Genomic DNA, 20116 nt, shown 5'->3' on the forward strand with positions numbered 1-20116 from the left:
ACTTTTCCAAAACAGAAATGTAATTATTGTAAGTTAATGCCTTAAAAATGGAGAAATCCCAGTGCCATTTCCTCCTTATTTCTGGCTACCAATTTGGAAGATGGCTCATCCTTCAAAAATATTAGTACCTTCACGATTCTATTTTGAGAGATATCCTGGGTACAATTAAATTTTGAACCACTTCAAAATTTGAAGGAAACTATTGACCCAGCACTTATTGAGTGCCTACTGTGCTCTGGGCACTGTGCTAAGTGCTTTGCTGTATTTTGTCATGTATAAATACAATGAAATGTTTTTCCTTTATCTTCTGTACTTATTCCCCAAACTGTGAACTTAAACCCATCAGTGTGTCTCTACATGTAGGCATAAGCCTGGTATTTTTGTTATAAATCATATATAAAATATTGTTGCTATTTACTTTGAAGAAGCAACAGAAAGTTACATAAATGAAAAAAATTCATATTTATGGGGCACAAAATAATGGTATTAGATTATGGGTTGCATTATCTATATATGAATATAATGATATGAAGAATACCATGAATATAATGGTATGAAGAAAAGTACTTTAATAGGAATTTGGAAGTTAAAATGACCTATTAGTTAAATATGAGGGATATTTATTTCCCATTTTCAAACTTTCCCTCTTTGAATATTTGTGAACATGTTATGTTGATTGATATGTCCACTGACTCATTGTGTTCATTAGCACAGCAAATTTTTGTCCCATATATTTAAAATACCTTGCCTATTAAAAATGATCAATTTAGCTCTGTTATTGAATACATTTAAGCCATCTATAAAGAAAATAAATTTAGTAACGGCCTTCTTTTACCTTCAGGTCGTCTAAACTATTCATATCCAGGATCCGATAGCTCTCTGCTTATTAATGGTAAGTGCTAATTGATTTTCCCTAGTGAAGTTCACAAAATTAACTTAGTAGTTAGTTCTAGGTGAGAAAATACAGTAGCTTTGCCTTTGACAAGTTGACAAATGACGTTAGTTTGTTCTGTAGTAACTACAAGTAGTTAATAATTTATCAGCTGTTTTAAGAATAATTAATTCTTTTTCCTCTAAATTGTGACAGAAATTTTTTTTAAATTTGAGACCAAATTGATTCTCTGTCCTGAAATTGGTGACAATGAGAATAAATGAGAATCCCGTAATGATGGATAAAAAATGGCTTTCTATAACATTAGCTTCTGTAGAGTGACCTTTGAAATGTCAATATAAAAAACATTTCCATGTAGTGGGAAAAATGTTCCAGGAGAGAAGGAGAGTAATCAGAGAGCTAAAACCAGAAAAAGCAGCCTGAGACCACAGTGCTTGCCATTGCAAAGGACAAGGTTATTTACTCTTTGTTTGCTGTCTAAAGAGAATAAGAAAAATGAAGTTTTAGTGACTATTACAGTGCCTGTGGTAAATTTTCCTTACCTCTTCTAAATATTACTAAGGTGCTGTGGAATTCTCTTTTTATGAACATATGCTGAAGCAAGCTTAATTTCACAGGGAAGGGGGCCATCCATGCAGAGAAGGAATTAAAAAAATTTAAAAGTACCAATTTTTAGTACCATAGTCTACAATAATTGGAGTATAGAAGCCTTGTTTATTTTTTTCTATGCATTTAATGTTGAATGTTTATTTCACTGACTTAGTACGTTGAATTTTGTGTTGATAATGCCTTCCATTTGCCAAAACTCATTTTAAGTCCCACTTCTAAGAAGTATTCTTTTTTTTTTTTTTTTTATTTTTTTTTTTAAGAGAGAGGGAGGAAGGGAAGGAAAGACAGAGAAGGAAGGAAGGATAGAAGGAAGGAAGGGAGGAAGAAAGGGAAACATTTTTAAACATTTTCTTGTTTTATTATATTTTGTTTGTTTGTTTGTTTTTTACATGGGCTGGGGCCGGGAATCGAACCGGGGTCCTCCGGCACGGCAGGCAAGCACTCTTGCCCGCTGAGCCACCGCGGCCCGCCCTAAGAAGTATTCTTAACTAAATAAATATATTCTCTTCATTGCAAAAACAAAACCAATTTTTAGAAGTGTCTACACCTTATTTATGGTATATGGTAAATGGCGAATTTAAAATTATTTTTATGATTGGAGCTCCTTTTGGGTAGTGTTTGAAATCAAAGTGCTGTAGAATATAGGATCATTGAGCCAAGACAAGTTAAGAGAGAAGGAGATTTGATTTATGAGAGAGTTGCTTGGGTATACAAGTTTTACTTGAGACCATAAAGTTTATAAAAACCGCACTCATTCATCAGACTTTGGCCTTTTCATGCTATAGCTGCCAGAAATAATGCCACAATATAATATTCCAGCATAAACGTGTGTAGTTTGTAAACCAAATCCAATGGTGAAAATGGCATGGGGCCAAGGGGATCTAATATATGGGATGCCACATGGCAGGGTTTGCTTTTCCTTTCCTGTGGAACAAATTCCAGATCAAGTCCATGCACTGGAAGTTGTCATGAACCAAGATTCAGAATACTGCTCTGTGATTTTAGGCAAAGTGATCAACTTTTCATTGTCCTATTTCCTCCTGAAGTGGCCGAATTAGTTCAGTAACTCCTGGGACATGTTTGTTGAACTGAGAAAAAACACTCTCTAGTAGATTTTTCTTAAAACTAAATTCACTTAATGAAAAGAAATTTAAAAAACCCTGACCATTGTGAGATAGTCCTTCATTTCTTATATCTTCCTAATGTCCTTTCTTTTATGAATAATTTTGTAATGACCTTACTTGGCCAAAAATCAAAAAATAACTTTTTCTCCTAATACTTATTTTTTGAAATTTTGCTGTACTGTAAACTTTAGAAGTTTACTGTTGCATACGTGGAAATTGTGTTTAGTATAAAGGTATATTGGCTGAGATTAACATTGTCTCAAACTGAAAGATAGAAAGATAAAGACAAAACAAGAAGAGACTTTTCAGAGAGGAAACTTGTGAGCTCCTCAAGCAAGATCCTAGAACATGGGGTTATCACTGCTATAGTCTCAAGTCAGGTATTCAGCTTCATAGAACTCCAGACCTGGGTTTTGTCAGAATTGATCAAATCTTGTTAGTTCATAATGACCAACCAACTAGGACCAGATGCCCCTTTATTCATTTATAGTGAGAAAAAAAATTTCTAGGTAGATCAGATGCTGGAACTAACTGATGTCTCTTCATAACAAAGTCCAGATTATAGCAAGATATGTGTTGTGTGTGTGTGTGTGTGTGCGTGCGCGCGTGCTAGTGCATATGTATGTGAGCAGGTGGGAGGGAGGGATTTTGAGACAATGCATTAGTCACCTTGATTTAGGTGTGGTCATTGCCAGTTCTTTGTAGTCATATTTATGAAACATCTTCTAGGGTGGGTTGTTTCTATAGGTAAATTTATCTCATTCATGTGTTGATTCTTAGTATCTTTGTTCTAGTGCAGGTTTTTACAGGTTCCAGTTGAAAATCTACTATAATGAAGTAATTGTGCTTAAACGGTTTTAAGTTTTGAACGTTCATTTATTCAATCATCATTTATTGAGTACTCAATTACTATGGGCCAGGCAGTATATTAGCACATAAATCTGTGTATAATCTCTATAGACGTTGTAGATTGAAGGGAAAATGTAGAATCCAGAAGGAACCCAAAATGGTGAGTTTTCTGTAGTGTTATCTTTTTATTCATCCTTCCTCAACAGCTCTCTATGTGATTAGAGTGAAAAGTTATTTAAAGTTAATGTAGTAAAGTAGTCATTCCCCATTGAAACTGAATATGGTATAATGCTATACTTTAAGAATGTAATTTCTGTTTTTTTCCCCTAACATTTTTGCTTTTCCTAATTATATACTAAGTTCTCTAGCACTAAATTATCCCTATTAACTAACCTGTTAACAGTCTAACTAAACAAAATCACATCACATATTATTCTTTTAATTGACTTTGGCCCTTTATTTTTTTTTTTTGGCCTTTTTATTTTTTGGATTGCACTTAACTTTCGATGTTAAGCAGAGGAGAGGGACAGTAGCTTTGACTCTGGATTCATCTAGAATGTGGATTCAAATCTTAGTCATATTACTTTTTAGCTGGCTGACCTGGAGAGAGGTACTTAGCCCCTGCCAACCACAGGATCCTCATTTGTAAAATGTGAAAAGGTATATAGCCCATCTAGTAGGTTGTGGTGAAGCTTCAATGTGTATAAATTGCTTAACATAACACTTGGCATATAGTAAACCAAATTAAAATTATTAGGATGTCAATTTTTTTTTGTTACAAATATTAATGCTAAAGACTTGTAGCAGAAAACATAACACCAAACAAGGGATTCTGTTGAGTTTATAAGAGGTTGTCCGTAGCTGTTGAACATGGTTTCTTTGTCTGTTATTAGAATATGTAATTAAAAACTTAATTATATTCACTTTTAAATGCAGTTATTTACATCTTAAATCCATCCAACCTTTTTCTTTTGGAGGGGGGTTGGGGAGACAACCATTCAACCTCTTTTAAAATAACTGCAAATAAAAGCCTAATACATTGTATCATTTTATATTTATTATCCAATTTTAAGAATAAAAGGAAGTATTAGGAGCTGATCTTTGCTGTACATAAATAGTTTATTCAGGCTTTTATGAAAATTTAGAAAAGTAATTATAAGCCATCATTATTTTTTTTCAACTGTAGCTTGTAGGGCTTTTTCTTCCAAATCTCTCTTGAGTTGAAAGCCATTTCTTGTTTTGTTTGGATAAAAGATGAAAGAGCTGTAACATGAACATTGTAACATGAACATTTGAGTTTGACTATGTGATTTTTATTTATAATTTGTTTTGAAATTGTCAAGAAATCACGAAGCTTTTTGGTAAAAGGTAGAGTAGAAATCCTAACAGTATAAAAAAGGAAAAAAAAATTCAGAGTGTTCTGCCAGTTTACAGCATTTATTTTGGAATAATATTGGAATTTGCATAAATAAGGATAAAAAGGGCTTTACTCATTCATGGGACCAAATTACCTTTTTTTTTTTCCTTTGCCATGTGTAGCCATTAGTTTTCATCTTACACAATGACCTTCATATGTCACTTGTGACTTTTAAAGGCAGTGTCAATATAATTCAACAAATAATGACTGATAATTGTGCTAAGAATGTTGTAGTACACATTATTGTGAATTAGTTTATTTCTGCCATACTAGTTGTAGAGATTTTTTTAAGGGGTAGTATTGGGAAATCCTGGGATTTTAAATGTATAAAACCCCAAAGTTTTCAAACTACCTTTGGGATTCCTTTTACTGGTAAATTTAGTGAAATAGGAATATAATTACTATATCCATTTTATGGTTATGAAAAATAAGCCTAAAGTTCACTCAGTTTTTCAGCTGTGCATAACTTTTAGAAGGTAGTGCTAAGTAAAGGCCAAACTTATGTCTCTTTCTTTGGTGTGTCTTGATCAGATAGGCATCAGATTAAAAGACTGATAGGTTTTTGTATATGAAAACTCTATTATGTAACCACTACCACCACCACCTCAAAGTGCTTGTTCATTGAACTTTTTTTTTTTAACCTTCCATTCCACTGTGTTTGCTCTTAAGATTAGGTGCTTCAAAAATGAACCTTTGTGGGGCAGGCCATGGTGGCTCAGCAGGCTGAGTTCTCACCTGCCATGACAGAGACCCAAGTTTGATTCCTGGTACCTGCCCATGCAGAAAAAAAAAAAGAACCTTGTGGCAGGGAAAAATTATAGAACAAAAACATATTATATTTTAACTGAATCATGAATGTATTTTCTTTGCTCTAAGGATACCTGTGCACTTTGAAGCATTAACTAAATATGTGCTTGTCCCAGAGAAGAAATTAGTAAGTGATCTTTTATAGAACAGCATCTCTTAATTATAGTTCTTTGGACTGAACAGAGGAAGATTGTTTGCTTACATGGTGTGGGTGTGGGGCAGAAATCTATAAAAAAGGGTATAATTTTTAGTAGATTATGGTTCTAGTTGCTGCTGGATCGTATAAAGAACATGCAGAAAGATCCCTTCCATGAAAAAGGTCACATGAAGACATAATGTAAACTCTAAAGTGCTCAGCAATTGTTAGCCTTAGAATGGTAATGGAGAGCTGAGAGTTTAATTTTCGAAGACCAACTTAAGAAAACATACATAGGAGTTTGCTTTTGAGGAAGGGAAGAAATTATTTATCACGCATCTGTCTGTCCACACATATTAAAGTATCTTTTGTTATTCTGTCTTCAGCTCCCCATTTTTATTAAATAAGTTAATTGAGGATTAGGGACATTCAGTGACATCTGTCCTTCTCTAATATAGCTTTTACACATAGTAGTATCAATTCTTTATCATGTCTTATCAACATTGTTTGAAATTGTTGTACCAACAGGCTACTATAAACACCAGTCACTGTGACATAGGAAATATCTAAAGTAATTTTATTAACAGTGAGCCCTTTAAAAATACAGAATCTTTTAGCTTCCACTTTTTGATTTATATCCTTTTTAACTGGCTTACCAGTTTGGCTAGTTTCCCCCATGCTGCATTTTTTTTTTCCTGTTTGAAAAGGCAGGAAACTTTTGATAACATCTTTTAATCCTAGCCTTCCCCACCCAGCCCAGATAGAATCACAGTCTGCTTTGTCAACATGGGGGCAAGGAGAAAGAGGTGCAGGTAGATGGAAAGCCTGAGGCAGGCCAGAGCAGCCTATGATCCCTTCTTTCACAGCCTCCCAAAACTGTGTATTTTATCCGTATTCTTCACAGAATTGATTCGATGCTCTCATGTAGGAAAGGATGCTTTTCCTTAATATGTTAATTGTTTGTAATATAAATTCCCAGAAGAAAACCAAAAAGGGTTGATCGACAAGCACAGTAATAAAGCATATTTAATAATAATTAATTCAAATAGTGTAGAAAGGGGTAAAGGAAGATGTAAAAGCCTCTTCCTTTCACCATACCAATTCTTCTCCTAAAGAATTATTGTGGTTGTTTCTGGAAAAAAGTGTCTGTGTGTCCTCACAAATTTTTTTTTATTTTATTTTTAAAATTTACTCAACAGGTATCATTAGTACATACATGTGCCTCACACAAACTGCATCTTAGTGACTTACATATGGGCACGTGAAAACGCACCAGTTTTTCAAGGGCTGCATACTAGATATTTCATTTTATGAATGTACTGTTATTATAGATACTTTGTTCCTTTTTTGACAACTACAAATGCCACAACAACACAAGAAAGATACTTTTTAAGAGATAAATGATATTTCCATTTCTTTGTTTAGTCCTGCCTAGTCTTTCCATACTTCCTTTGAAAGTCTAGTATAGTAGACTAATGGTATATTTTTTACTGGAAGAAATTTGATGACCAGTGTAGGGCTACAAGGATGATACTTGTAAGCAATCCTGTAAAGACATTTTGGAAATAAAGTGTCTGTTAGTCAATCTAATAACTGCATGCATCCAGAGATTATAAAAATTTATAGCCATAATGTTTCACACCCATTTCTAACTTTCTTTAAATCATGTATGTCCTGAATATTAGATTATTGAGGAAATAATAAAAATAAAATTAGATAAACATCTAATATTTTAGATGTTTATATTTTAGATAAAATAGTTAATACTGTTTACTCTGATAGGTATTGGAAGATATTTATTCATTGATAGTAGTGCACATTTCAGCAGACTTAGCTAGAAATGTTCTAAAACATAGATTTCCTTAAACATAATTAAAGCGATTTTTTTTTTGTTTTCCAATTCTTTGGCCATCTTCAGCATTCTCAAACGTCAAAAAACAGACAACATTTGATAGATGAGATTAGAAATGTAATGTTTTTCACTTGAAAGTGATGTTGTTGCAAAATATTTAATCAAATCCTTGGGCAAAGTATAATTTGAAACACATGCCAAATACGTCCCTCATTTTGTGTGGGATAAAATGGTACTATTTAACATTTGTTAAAATCACTTTTACCTGGGTTCTGATTACATAGATATACTCACTCTGTCAATTCATTGAACTGTACGCTTGTGATTTGTGTACTTTTCTGTATATCAAAATTTACATTTAAAAAAATAATATATAGTTAGAAACAGCATTGTAAGTGGAAGTCAAAATTTTAAATATTCTTATTATTCTGTGTTCTAAAATGTCATTTTGCATTATTTGTTTTTTCAGTGTTAATTTACATTAATTTTTCCATTTGGCTGGACATATTTTATTGTTATAAGCACTATATAACTATAACCTGTTTTGAGGCTATAGAAATGAAATGTCTGGAAAATGAAATATGGGAAAATTAATTCAGAATTAATCTTGGAATTTAAACTAGATTCTTTTATAATAACCAAGTTAGTTTTGTGGTATAAAGGTCAGAGTTTAAAAGTTTGAGGGTTTTAGGTTTTACTTCTAGATCTATAGCCTTTTCGTTTTTATCTTAAAATTATTTGTCTTTGAAATAGTGGAAGCTATGAGAATTTTTATGTTAATTTATAGCTTTAAATGTCTTCTGTTTTCAAGTATCTGTTTTCTCAGAAATGCATGCTGCATTAATCAACTTTTTAAGATGGATGGTTCCAAGATTTTCAAACCATTAATTGTTTCCCTAACCTCCCTTGTTTTAAGCAAGTCAGCTTTTGTGGTATCTTTTGTCTTTCTAATCTTTGTCAGATTGATTTAAGAAAATACCTTCCCCACCACCACACTTAAGAACTGTAAAAATGAAAACCTGACCACTGCAGAAGGTTTTATGATTTCTTTTCTTTTTTTTAGGTTTTTATTTGGGAATAATTTCAAACTAATAGAACAATTGAAAAAATAATTCAAAACCAATCTCCATATATTCTGTCAAGATACTCAGAATTACCAGCTTTTAACATTTTGCCAAATTGTCTATCAGTTTTCTGAAGATTTGAGACCAGTTGCATACATCATGCTTTCATGTTCCTTGAACACCAAATACTTCCATATATATTTCCTAAGAACAAGAATATTCATTTATGTAACTTCATTAGTACAATTATTAAGTTCAAGAAATTTAACATTGATAGAGGGTATACAGTCTATATTCCTTTTTCGATTGGCTTAATAATGTTCTTTTTGGCATATTCTCCTCTATTATGAGAGCCATTTAATTGTCTGTTGTCCCTGTAGTATCTCTTTTTTTTTTGTTTGTGGAAGCATATCTACAATATTAAATTTACCATCTGAGCTACTCCCCAAGCATACAATTCAGTGGGATTAATCTATTGTGGTAGGTACCCCCTCACCACCATTTATTACCAATACTTTTTCATTACCCTCAACAGAAATCCTGCACCCATTATGCAATAACTCCCTATTTCCCTCCTATACTCACCCTACCTCTGGCAACCTGTACTCTACTTTCTGTCTATATGAATTTGCATATTCTAGTTATTAATATTATCGAAATCATACAATACCTGTCCTTTTGTGTCTGACTTATTTCACTCAACATAATGTCATCAGTGTTCATCCATATTGTATCATGTATCAAAATTTTATTCCTTTTTATAGCTGAATAATACATCCTTATATGGACAGACCACATTTCATTTATCCATTCATCCATCAGTGGATGCTTGGGGTGCTTCCTGTTTTTGGCAATTGTGATAATGCTGCTATGAGCATTGGTGTACAAATCTCTGTTCAAGTACCTGCTTTCAGTTCTTTGAGGTATGTATCTAGAAGGGGGGTTGTATATGGATCTTATGGCAGTTCCATGTTTAGCTTTGAGGAACCACCAAACTGTTAAATAGCAGCTATACCATATAACATTTTACCAACAATGTACTAAGGTTCCTATTTCTCTTCTTGTCAGCCTCTACCATTTTCTATTTTAAAAATAATGGCCATTCTAAATAAATAAGGTAACCCATTAAGAAAAAATATATAGCCGTTCTAGTGTGTGTGAGGTGGTATCTCATTGTGGTTTTGATTTGCTTTTCCCTGAGGACCTATGATATTAAGCATCTTTTATGTGCTTATTGGCCATTTGTGTATCTTCTTTGGAAAATGTCTGCATGCTTCCTTTGCTCATATTTTAATTGGATTGTCTTTTTGTTGAGTTGTAGTTCTTCAAATATTCTGGATGCTAAGCCTTTATCAGAAATATAGTCTCCAAATATATTCTCCCATTCTCTAAATTATCTTTTCACTTTCTTGATAATGTCCTTTGTTGCGCAGAAGTCCTTAATTTTGATAAAATCCAGTTGATCTTTTTTTTTTGTTGCTCCTGCTTTTGGTGTAATAGTTATGCTATTTTAATCCGTTTGCTTATGTACTTTCATGAAATCCAGTGAGTCTAGTAGTGGTAGAAATGTATTTTGTTATAAGGTATATTTTCGGTTTTAAAACACCTGGCACTTCTGAGTTATATTTGTTTAACATTTATCTAGAGAACTAAGTATTAAAACCCTGACCAGTTTGTGTAGCGACTTCTTACAAGTCCTATACCTTCTAACTCAAAAACCTATCCTAATGCACAAGTGGCTAAAGAAGCTGTGGAATATACATACCATGAAATATTATGTAGCTGTAAGACAGAATAATGTCATGGAGCATGTAATAATGTGGATGAACCTTAAGGACATTATGCTCAGTGAAATTAGCCAGAAACGAAAGGACAAATACTGTATGGTCTCACTAATAAGAACTAACATTAAGGAATGAATTCTGAAAGTTAAAGTTAAGAACAGAGGTTATCAGGAGATACAAAGAGGGTAGAGATTGGGCATTTGGTGCTGAAGGAATACAGGTTGTGCAACAGGACTGTAAAAATTCAGAAATAGCACAATATTCCCTGATGGTAGCACAGTAGTATAAGTACAGAATGAAGCTAAATATGAGTATGGTTGAGGGAGAAGGGCTGGGGGCATATATGAAACCAGAAGGAAGACAGAGAATAAAGACTGAGATAGTATAGCTTAGAAATGCCTAGAGTTGACAATGATGATTGATGGTTAAATGTACAAATATAAAATGTTTTTTGCGTGAGGAAGAACAAATCAATGTCAGTATTGCAAAGTGTTGAAAATGGGAAAAAGTACAATCAGTGCAAGCTAGGGTCTACAGTCATCAGTTACATTGTAATATGCTTCCACTTATGTAACAAAGGCATTATGCCAAAACTGAATGTCAACAGGTAGGGGGCTTAGGGGAGGGGAGTAGATTCTTTGCAGAAGAAAAGGAAATGTCTTCATATAGATTATGTTGGCAAAGGTGTGTCTATTTATGCAGGTTTGATTGTATGATGTATGAATAAAATTGTTTAAAAGTGCTAGAGAAAATGTAGAGAAAGAGATGTGCCTGTTCACTGCTGTTAGAGAAACTGAGAGGTGCAGCCCCTCCAAAGGGCAGTGTGGTGGTTCCACAGGAGGCTAGGGGTGAGGTTGCTGTATGATCTTGCAACCCAGTTGCTAGATATATACCTGCAAGAACTGAGAGTGGGGACACTAATGAACATTTGGACACTGGTATTTATTTGCAATGGATGGAGGTGGCCTAAGGGTACAATGACTGAGGAATGGGAAGGGGAACTGCGATGTTTACATACAATGGACTACTGAGCAGCTACAAGAAGAAATGAAATTGTGAGGCATGCAGTTAGGTAAATGAACCATAAGGACAGTTGAATGAAATGTCAGAAACAAAAAGACAAATATCATCATACCTCACTCATATGGAATAACTATAATATAATAAAGTGGAGAGTATGGGTTATCAGGTTAGAGTCTATTGTAAAGGTTCCTAGATTGTAAACTTTTACAGCAGTCACATATATTTAGGAGTTGTAACTGATATTGCTAAATTCTGAGATACTGAGCTATTTGTATATAACCAGGTTGTTCCCTAAACTTCGGGTATTTATATGACAAGTGAGACTCAGAGTTAGAGCACTGAAGCTATGAAAGTCAACATTACCCCAATCAGCAACTATTAAAAAAGCTGAAAAAAGTGATCAGACTTTGTCTGGAGATAAGAATGAAGCTGATCTGGATAGGACTAAGGTAAATCAGAATACTGGATGATATGGCCTATATTTTCAAATTTTAACTTCTGGGCAAGACCAAAGGGAGAGATGTTTATTTAGTGCAAAATTTATATTTTGGGTAGCACAATATCTAATTTAACTTTTATGGTCCGTTTATTTGAACACCATAATTGTGTGGAATCTTGAATAGGGTGTGAGATCTTTTCATTTTGTACAGGTTAATGTGATGCCTTGACATATCCCAGAGGAATTCGGGCAGAGAATAAAAAAGTCCTTGCAAAGTCCTCTTGGGGGATTGGGGCGAAATAAAGAAATATTCACCTTCTCCAGCTGGGGAATTCTTGATGTTCCCATAAGCAGTGGGGACAATCAGTTCAATAGGCTGAGTCCTCAGTCTTGGGGCTCATCCCTATGAAGCCTATTCCTACAAAGAAGAAGCTAAGCCTACTGGTAATTATGCCTAAGAGTCACCCCCAGAGAACCTCTTTTGTTGCTTAGATGTAGCCTCTCTCTCTAAGCCAACTTGGCAGATGAACTCACTGCCCTCTTCCCCTACATGGGGCATGATTCCCAGAGTTGTAAGTCTCCCTGGCAACAGGGGACCTGACTGCCAGGATGAGCTGGAAACCGGTATTATGGGAATGAGAAAGCCTTCTTGACCAAAAGGGGAAAGAGAGAAATGTGACAAAGTCTCAGTGGCTGAGAGATTTCAGAGAGTTGAGGGGTTAATCCTGGAGGTTATTCTTATGCATTATACAGATATTCCTTTTTAGTTTATGGTGTGTTGGAGTGGCTAGAGAAAAGTACCTGAAACTGCTGAACTGTGTTTCAGTAGCCTTGATTCTTAGAGAGAACTGTGTAACTATGTAGCTTTTTCAGTGTGGTTGTGTGATTGTGAAAAGCCTGTGTCTGATGCTCCTTTTATCCAGGGTATGGACAGATGATTAAAAAAAAAAAGAATAAAATAATAAAGAAATAATTGGGGGAAATAAAGGGTAAAAATTGGGTAGATTGAAATACTGGTGGTTCGTGAGATGGAGGGGTAAGGGATATGGGATTTATGAGTTCTTTTTTTTTTTTCTTTTTACTTCTTTTTCTGGAGTGATGCAAATGTTCTAAAACTGATCATGGTGAAGGATACTTAGCTGTGTCATGATTTTGTGAGCCATTGATCGTATAATATGGTTGGACTGTATGTATGGAGATTTCTTAATAAAAATATTAAACAAAACAAAACACATAATGCTCTAACATAGACCACAAAAGTTTCATGTGCTAAGTTTACTTTCCTGAAAATCTATAACTTATAACCTCCAGAGAGTTCCTAGGCCATATAAGTTCTGAAACCCAGAGGGATTAGCCTCTCCAAAAACATCAACTAATTCTACCCCCTAACCTATATTGTTAACACCCCTTTTCAACATGAAAAAATTAGACTGGGCATAGGCCAAAGATCCTTATAGATTGGGAGTAGAATCAAAGGAGAAGGAGGAATTATAACAGAGGAGATAAGATTTAACAAACAAGGATGACTGCTGAATCACCATGATATTCTTTTAGCTTTCAGTGTTTTGGAGCAACTAGAAGGAAGAATCTGAAAATGTGCAATGTAACCCATAACAAACTTTGAAATCTGTCCTGTAACTACTTGTTAAAATGTACTTTGAAAAAGTGTTGCGTTTTTTTGTATGTATATTTCACAATAGAAAATGTTTGAAACAAACAAACAAACAAAAACCTATCCCATCTTCCTCTTTCAGTCTTATCCCCAGCGCCATCTCTCCGCATATTCCATATGCTTCCATTCTGGGTAGCTTTCCCTGAACATTACAGCTTCCTGAACTGTGGCACTGCCAGGCCTGAAATGCCCTTCCCCTAATTTTTTGTTATAGTCCATATCAAATGCCACACCTTCCTCTCTGACTCTTTAATCAGAACCAGTCATTCTTCTCCATTCATTCCTATTGCCTAATGGGTAACTATCACAGCAATAGGCAGGTTACATTGTCGTTATTCGCTGATGTGGCTCTTTTGCATTTAAAGCTGTGAGTTCTTTGAGGTCAGAGTCATGTCCTATTTATCCATAGTGCTTAAAAAGATCAGGCATTCAGAAATATTTGTTGAGTAGAATTGCGATGTTTGAACAAGCTGAGCTTACACTGTGCCAGTTTGTTTCAGGGAAGATACTTTCTTGAAAGTTTATTGATTTAAAGTTTATACTGTCAGTTCCTGAGTATTCAGGTATATATGTTCCTGGTTTGTTGATTACCTCGTCTTCTCTCCTTGGCTGCAGCCTACTTGGCAATAAAATGCCAAACTTCTTTTCAACATTAGGTGGAAGTTTTGATTAGGGACAAGAAACCATTGGCTAAAAAAAGTTTATAAATTGCCTAAAGATTTCATTTGTTATGGTTTTCTTTTATTAGGGATCAATCAGTAAATACCATAATATTGCTTTTTATCTGGTGGCAGTGAAAAAGTAATGAATTAAATATTGGAATATCTACTAAATTGTGCTTTGGCATGGAATTCTGGGAAAAAATAAGATTGCTATGGTAATAGTTGGCTTTTAGGTCATATTACATACTGCCTTAGTTTCATAATAGTTTGAGCCTTGGGTCACAATTACAGTAAAAGTCTTCTTTAAAGCAAAACAATCAATAAAGCATTACTGTGTCCTTGAAGAAGTTAAAAAAAAATGCATTAAATTGGTCTCTCATCATCCAAATGATTTGTTTTTGAGATACCAGGAAATGAAAAATAAAGCAACATTTTTCAGTTTCAAAAAACTGGTAGATGAAACCACAGTTGATTCTTTTGACAGTGTTTGAAAGGTTGTTTTCTTTTCATTTGACATGCAGCAAGGACATATGGGCGAAGGAGAGGTAACAATTATTATTTCTAATTTATGAATGTGTCAGTTGTATTTGGAGAGGACACCAGTTGGCTGAATTTCTAACCCTTATCCAGGATTGGGAAAAGGGGAATGAAACCTGGTTTTGATCTGTACATGGTTTATGTGTTATAGTTAACATATTAGGCATTCTGATTTGAGGGAGTTAAGGAGCTCGGCAGAAATAATCAGAATGATAAAATTGGTATTTCAGTTAAAATAATTTCTCTATACTTTATTTTAAGCTCAGTGTCTTTGTGTGTACAGATTTGCCTCTTATTTTCCTTTTGGAAAGGAATTTCTTAGAAGAAAAAAAGTTCAGAATCTTTAAAAAGGAAAATACAGTCAAACTCTAGTTCCAAGATAACATTATTTTGGAGGCTCAATTATATTTGAATACCTTATTTCTGCTAAGCATAATACATTTGGTTTAAAATGAGATGAGCTAAATAAATGATTAAGCATATAAATTTCAAACACTGGAGGCAAACTCTGGGAATTTTAGATAATTTTAAAGAATCATTTCTTAGAGGTGCCCAAATTAACCTGAGTTTAAAAGTTTGCCTCCTGTAATAGTTTTGCTCTTTTATAAGAAAGTGAATTAGACAGCCAAATAACTCAAGTTTAAATGTAAGTGATTTTTAAAGATTATTCAGGAAATAACCTCCAATATAGTTACTTTTTATCTTCATTATATAACTCTGAGATGTGCTATTATAGGATAAAATCATAGCACATGTACTGTGTTATTTGTGTTTGGTAATGATTAAGTTTAAAGAAAGATAAATGTGACAACAAAAGGACATTGGAATGTCTCAATAAAGGAATTACACTGGAGATCATATTTCTAAAGGAATCCATTAACAAATTCCTTACATAATACATAAAAGTGAACTGGTAGCCTGAAAAATGACAAAATAGTGCTTGAGAAATTCTACAGTTATTTGTAGCTCTGTGTTGTGCTCATGATTTAGAAGTTCCTATTTTTGCTCTCAGGTAAATATTCCCCACATTGGCATCTCTGGTCTTTTCTACTTATATATTCTGAATGATAAGGTTTTCAAAGAGCAAATTTAATAACTAGTTTTATTATTAGATAGTACCCTCAGCAGACTGATAATTACTCCACTGAAAGAAAACATCTTTAGCATGCTAAAAAACCCTAAATTTTTTATGCCCAGACAACAAAGTTGGATGCAGCATTCAGTGACTTTTGATCACATGCTGTTAGTTGAGGTCAATTAAGATGAGTGCTCACTTTAAAAACTGACTTGTTCATTTCAAATACATTCTTAGAGGAAATTGCACAGACTACATTATTGGATGTTTTAAAAAATTTTCACTGCTCTAAATGTGGCATTTGATAGCCCAGTTTAATATGTAGTGCAACGTCTAGGTTACTAATGGTCTTGGGACTTGCCAGCCAGTGTAGTCTGCTGCCAGCTGCTTTCAGAAGCAGCTCTCTCCTGCTGGACTTCCATTTCACCTTGCTCAAGTTTCTGAATTCCAGTGAGATTTTTGAGCAGCTCTCTATTTAACCATGTACCGTCTCTCGGACCCAGTGGGAATTCAAGAGCGTATCTAAGTAATCTTATTTATTATTTGTTGAGAAAAATAAAAGCAAAAGTTTTATTGAATGTGCATTTTCCTTGTTTCTTATGCATGATAATCAGTATCAAGGAATATTTTCTGTTAGCTTTTTTTTCCTGATTTCAATTCCAGGTCAGTCTTCACTGTTTCCAATGGAAGATGGATTTTTGGATGATGGCCGTGGGGATCAACCTCTTCATAGTGGCCTGGGTTCACCTCACTGCTTCACTCATCAGAATGGAGAAAGAGTGGAACGATATTCTCGCAAGGTGTTTGTGGGTGGATTGCCTCCTGACATTGATGAAGGTATGATGAAGAAAGAACTATTTATAGCACGTTGCCCAGCCTATGACACATATTAGTAACACATAGATAGCAGTTGTGGTTATTAAAGTAACAATCTTATCTGGTTCCAGGTGTTCAGTCTTGATACATTTTTTTTCTTCCTCTTATCTTCCTATCATAGCATATAAGATTACTTCACAGAAGGAAGGGGAACAGGTGAAGTAAGGGATTGGACTAAATGATTTCAATGTGTGTATTTTCCTGTTTCTTTCCTACCTTTTATGAGTGTTCCATAAATGTATAGTTAAATGTTTAAAGTTTAAAATCCTAGATTAAGCATGAACTTCTTAAAAATATAGTGTATAGTTGTACCACAAGACAGGATTATGTCATTTTGTGAGTTTTTTTTCATTTATTAAATATTTATGTGCTTTCCAAAGGCCTGCATTGTTCTTGGGCTTGCTTACAATGATAAACAAGATACAAGGTCCCAGTTGACAAAAACTTTACATTCTAGTGGGAAGTCAAATAAAAAAACAATGCCAGCATGCAAGAAAGTATCAGAATAAGTGTTCAAAAGAAAACAGGGTGATGTGATAGAGAGACTAGGGTTGGTAGATTTGGTTAAGGAAAGCCTTTTAAAGAAGTGATATTTGAGCTGAGACTTGACGATTGTGGTGGAGTCAGCCATACTAAGAATTTTCTTAAGGATATTCAGGTGACCCTAATAAAAATCAAAGTAGCAGACCTTAGAACAGCTGTATATCCTTTGTTGCTTTCTTTTCCTAATTTATTTTGTCTTGGGTTCCAAAATGCAAATTATTCATATTATGGAGAATAAAAGGATTTTTTCTAAGTATGTGTAAGGTCTAAGAATGCAGGATTGGTGTTTAATACTTCCCATTTAGACTGAGATCAAGCTTATTTGAAGGAACTTCATTTTCCTTTAGATGATCAATATCTTGGAGGTTGAGATAAAAGGTTTCAAAAAACCAAAGATTATTAACCATTTGTCCTGATAGCATATACTAAATTATACATATATTCCTATTTAATGTAAAATTCAAACTTCAGTAAATATTTGATTCATGTATTTTTTAAAAGCCAGAAATTGAAATAAACAGGATTTTTGGCCAACATAAAGTGTCTTGCTGAAATTTCAGTCTAGACTGACTCAAATTCCATTCTTTCCTCAGAGTACGTTGCTTATGTATAAGATATTGGACCTGGGCTGCCCCTCTTGGTCACAATATTGTCCACTGTAGTAAGCCTCTGGGTGTGGCCTTCTCCTTTCTTTGCCTGGAATCCTCATTTTATTTACTATTGTGGATTTTAGGTTTTTTGGCCCTTTAAGATCAGATCTTCTGCACTCCTGAGCTCTACATGGTATTTGATGAGTAAATTTTGTGTTTACACACAAAAAACAAAAAGAAGACTGAATTTTCTGTTACCTTGCCTGAGATCAAGTTCTCTGGTCTAGATGGTCTATCTTTTCGGAAAATTAGTGAGCAGTTTTAAATGATATAAAGGATATTTCCTAAAATTCTCAAAGGAACAGACAATTTTGACTAATTTGGCAAAGGTGGTTTAACCTGAAGCAAAATTAGTGATGTGATAGTCTTCTTACTTTTTCCTTAAGACTGAGTATACTAAGTGTGCTGTAATTTAGGTATGTAGGACTTTCTACTCTAATATGAAATATGCATTCTTGTATTCCTATATCCTACAGTATTGTGCACTAAATATTACAGGATTTATCGGGAAAAGAGTGTTAGAGGCAGATCACTTAAAAACTAATGAACTCTGCACCCAAAATGAGAATTGTTACCTTAGAATAACCTAGACAATTCAGGCAAGCAGCTCAGCATGGTAGGAGGCTGCCTCAAGGAATCTTGAGAATGTACAAAGCCAATTGAGTAGAAATGCTGGCTTACATGCTTGAAGACAATGCTGGGGGAAGTGGACCTCTGAGCTCCTGAAGGAGTGCAAATAACCCAGAGATGAGAGTCCTGCAAGGCTAGGTGGATGCCTCTTTGGTAAGGAAGCCTTAGTTGCTGTGTTCATTTTTAATTTTCTTAAAACAGAGCTGAGAGGGCTTTCATCTGTGTACAAGCTGGGGGTTTGTCCTTTACTGATGAAAGTTATAATTCTACGCCCACACCTTGCTTAGGTATAATCATTTATAAACCAGGACAACATCCACGTTATATTGACAGCATTCCTTTATTTACCAACCTCACTTAAGCTGAAAGGTACTGGAGAAACACGTACTGAAGCAGAACATAGTGTTTTGATTTTGTTTCACAGCCTAGGAGAGATGAAAAGAGTTCTATCAGAATGAAATTTGAACATATTCCCTATGTCTCTTTTCTGTCCCTCTGCCCTATACTACTCCCATATCTGGAGTATACATGCTTTCTTATACTTACTCTTCTTGGAACTCTCTTGGAAATTTATTTTCTCATAGTATACTCATTAGTTGTCCAGATACATAATGTAGCATAATTAGTATCATCTAAATTAATAGTAAAATATGCTCAAGCTTTCCCTTCCAATCATTCCTTCCCTTCCCATTTCATCTTACTTTCCTTTTGCTTCTCCACTAGGTTCAGAGATATTGGTGTTTAAGGAAGTGGGTGGGCAAGCGGAAAAGATGTCAAGTGGAAGGAGTATGTATATTTATGTATGTGTAAGGGCCCACTCAGTCCCTTCAGCTATTACATGCACAGTGTCCAAGAAATTAGAGCAGCAAGGGTCTGGACTCAGAGGTAGAGGGTGGGGAAGTCTACCAGGGTAATTGAAAGATTGGTTATTTTGAGCAGATAAATAAATATGTTGAGAATAATAGAAGCCAGGTTTCTCACAGTGAGTAGGGAATTTACAAACAGAGAAAGGGAAAAAGCTAGAAAGAACCCTGAAATTTATCTGTATTAACTCTTTGTCCACACACACACACAGATGTAGGAATAGTTATAAATATATGTGTATGTACATGATTATTCATATATTTCCTACCTTTGTCCACTGAAAGACTTAGAAATAATACGCCTTCATCCAAATCTTAGTTTTTCAATATCTTCTACCACTACAAAGAACTAGGACTTACCGGAAAAAATATGTCTGCTTTTAGGGCTAGTGTAAGGAAAGACAAGATGATACTGAAGTATCTTCTTGGGCCAGAGAATAAGGAAGTGCTTAAAAGATTGATGGGACAAGTCAAAAAGCTAGTATGAAGAGTCCCACTCACCAAATCAGGGACAATTTGAGGGACAGTTTGAGCATCAAGATAAATAAGGAGAGAATCATGTTACAATCTATTAAATAAAATAGGTCCATACTGAAATATATAGGTAAGTGA

The 20116-nt window shown here is 34.4% G+C and overlaps 1 protein-coding gene across 6 annotated transcripts in view; it reads left to right on the forward strand.

Moving 5' to 3' along the window:
- The window catches only part of CPEB4 (cytoplasmic polyadenylation element binding protein 4), an 87424-nt gene that overhangs the window by 52617 nt on the left and 14691 nt on the right, over nucleotides 1-20116 (forward strand). For 3 of the 6 annotated variants that reach the window (XM_077137678.1, XM_077137673.1, XM_077137675.1), the window contains 3 exons: nucleotides 842-892; nucleotides 14852-14875; nucleotides 16606-16779. In XM_077137678.1, coding sequence (XP_076993793.1) covers nucleotides 842-892; nucleotides 14852-14875; nucleotides 16606-16779 — 249 coding nt within the window. The remainder of the gene's footprint in view (nucleotides 1-841; nucleotides 893-14851; nucleotides 14876-16605; nucleotides 16780-20116) is intronic. The other 3 variants (XM_077137674.1, XM_077137676.1, XM_077137677.1) reach the window with 2 other exon arrangements.

This window comes from Tamandua tetradactyla, chromosome 20, assembly GCF_023851605.1.
Source record: "Tamandua tetradactyla isolate mTamTet1 chromosome 20, mTamTet1.pri, whole genome shotgun sequence".
Classification (NCBI taxonomy): Eukaryota; Metazoa; Chordata; class Mammalia; order Pilosa; family Myrmecophagidae; genus Tamandua; species Tamandua tetradactyla.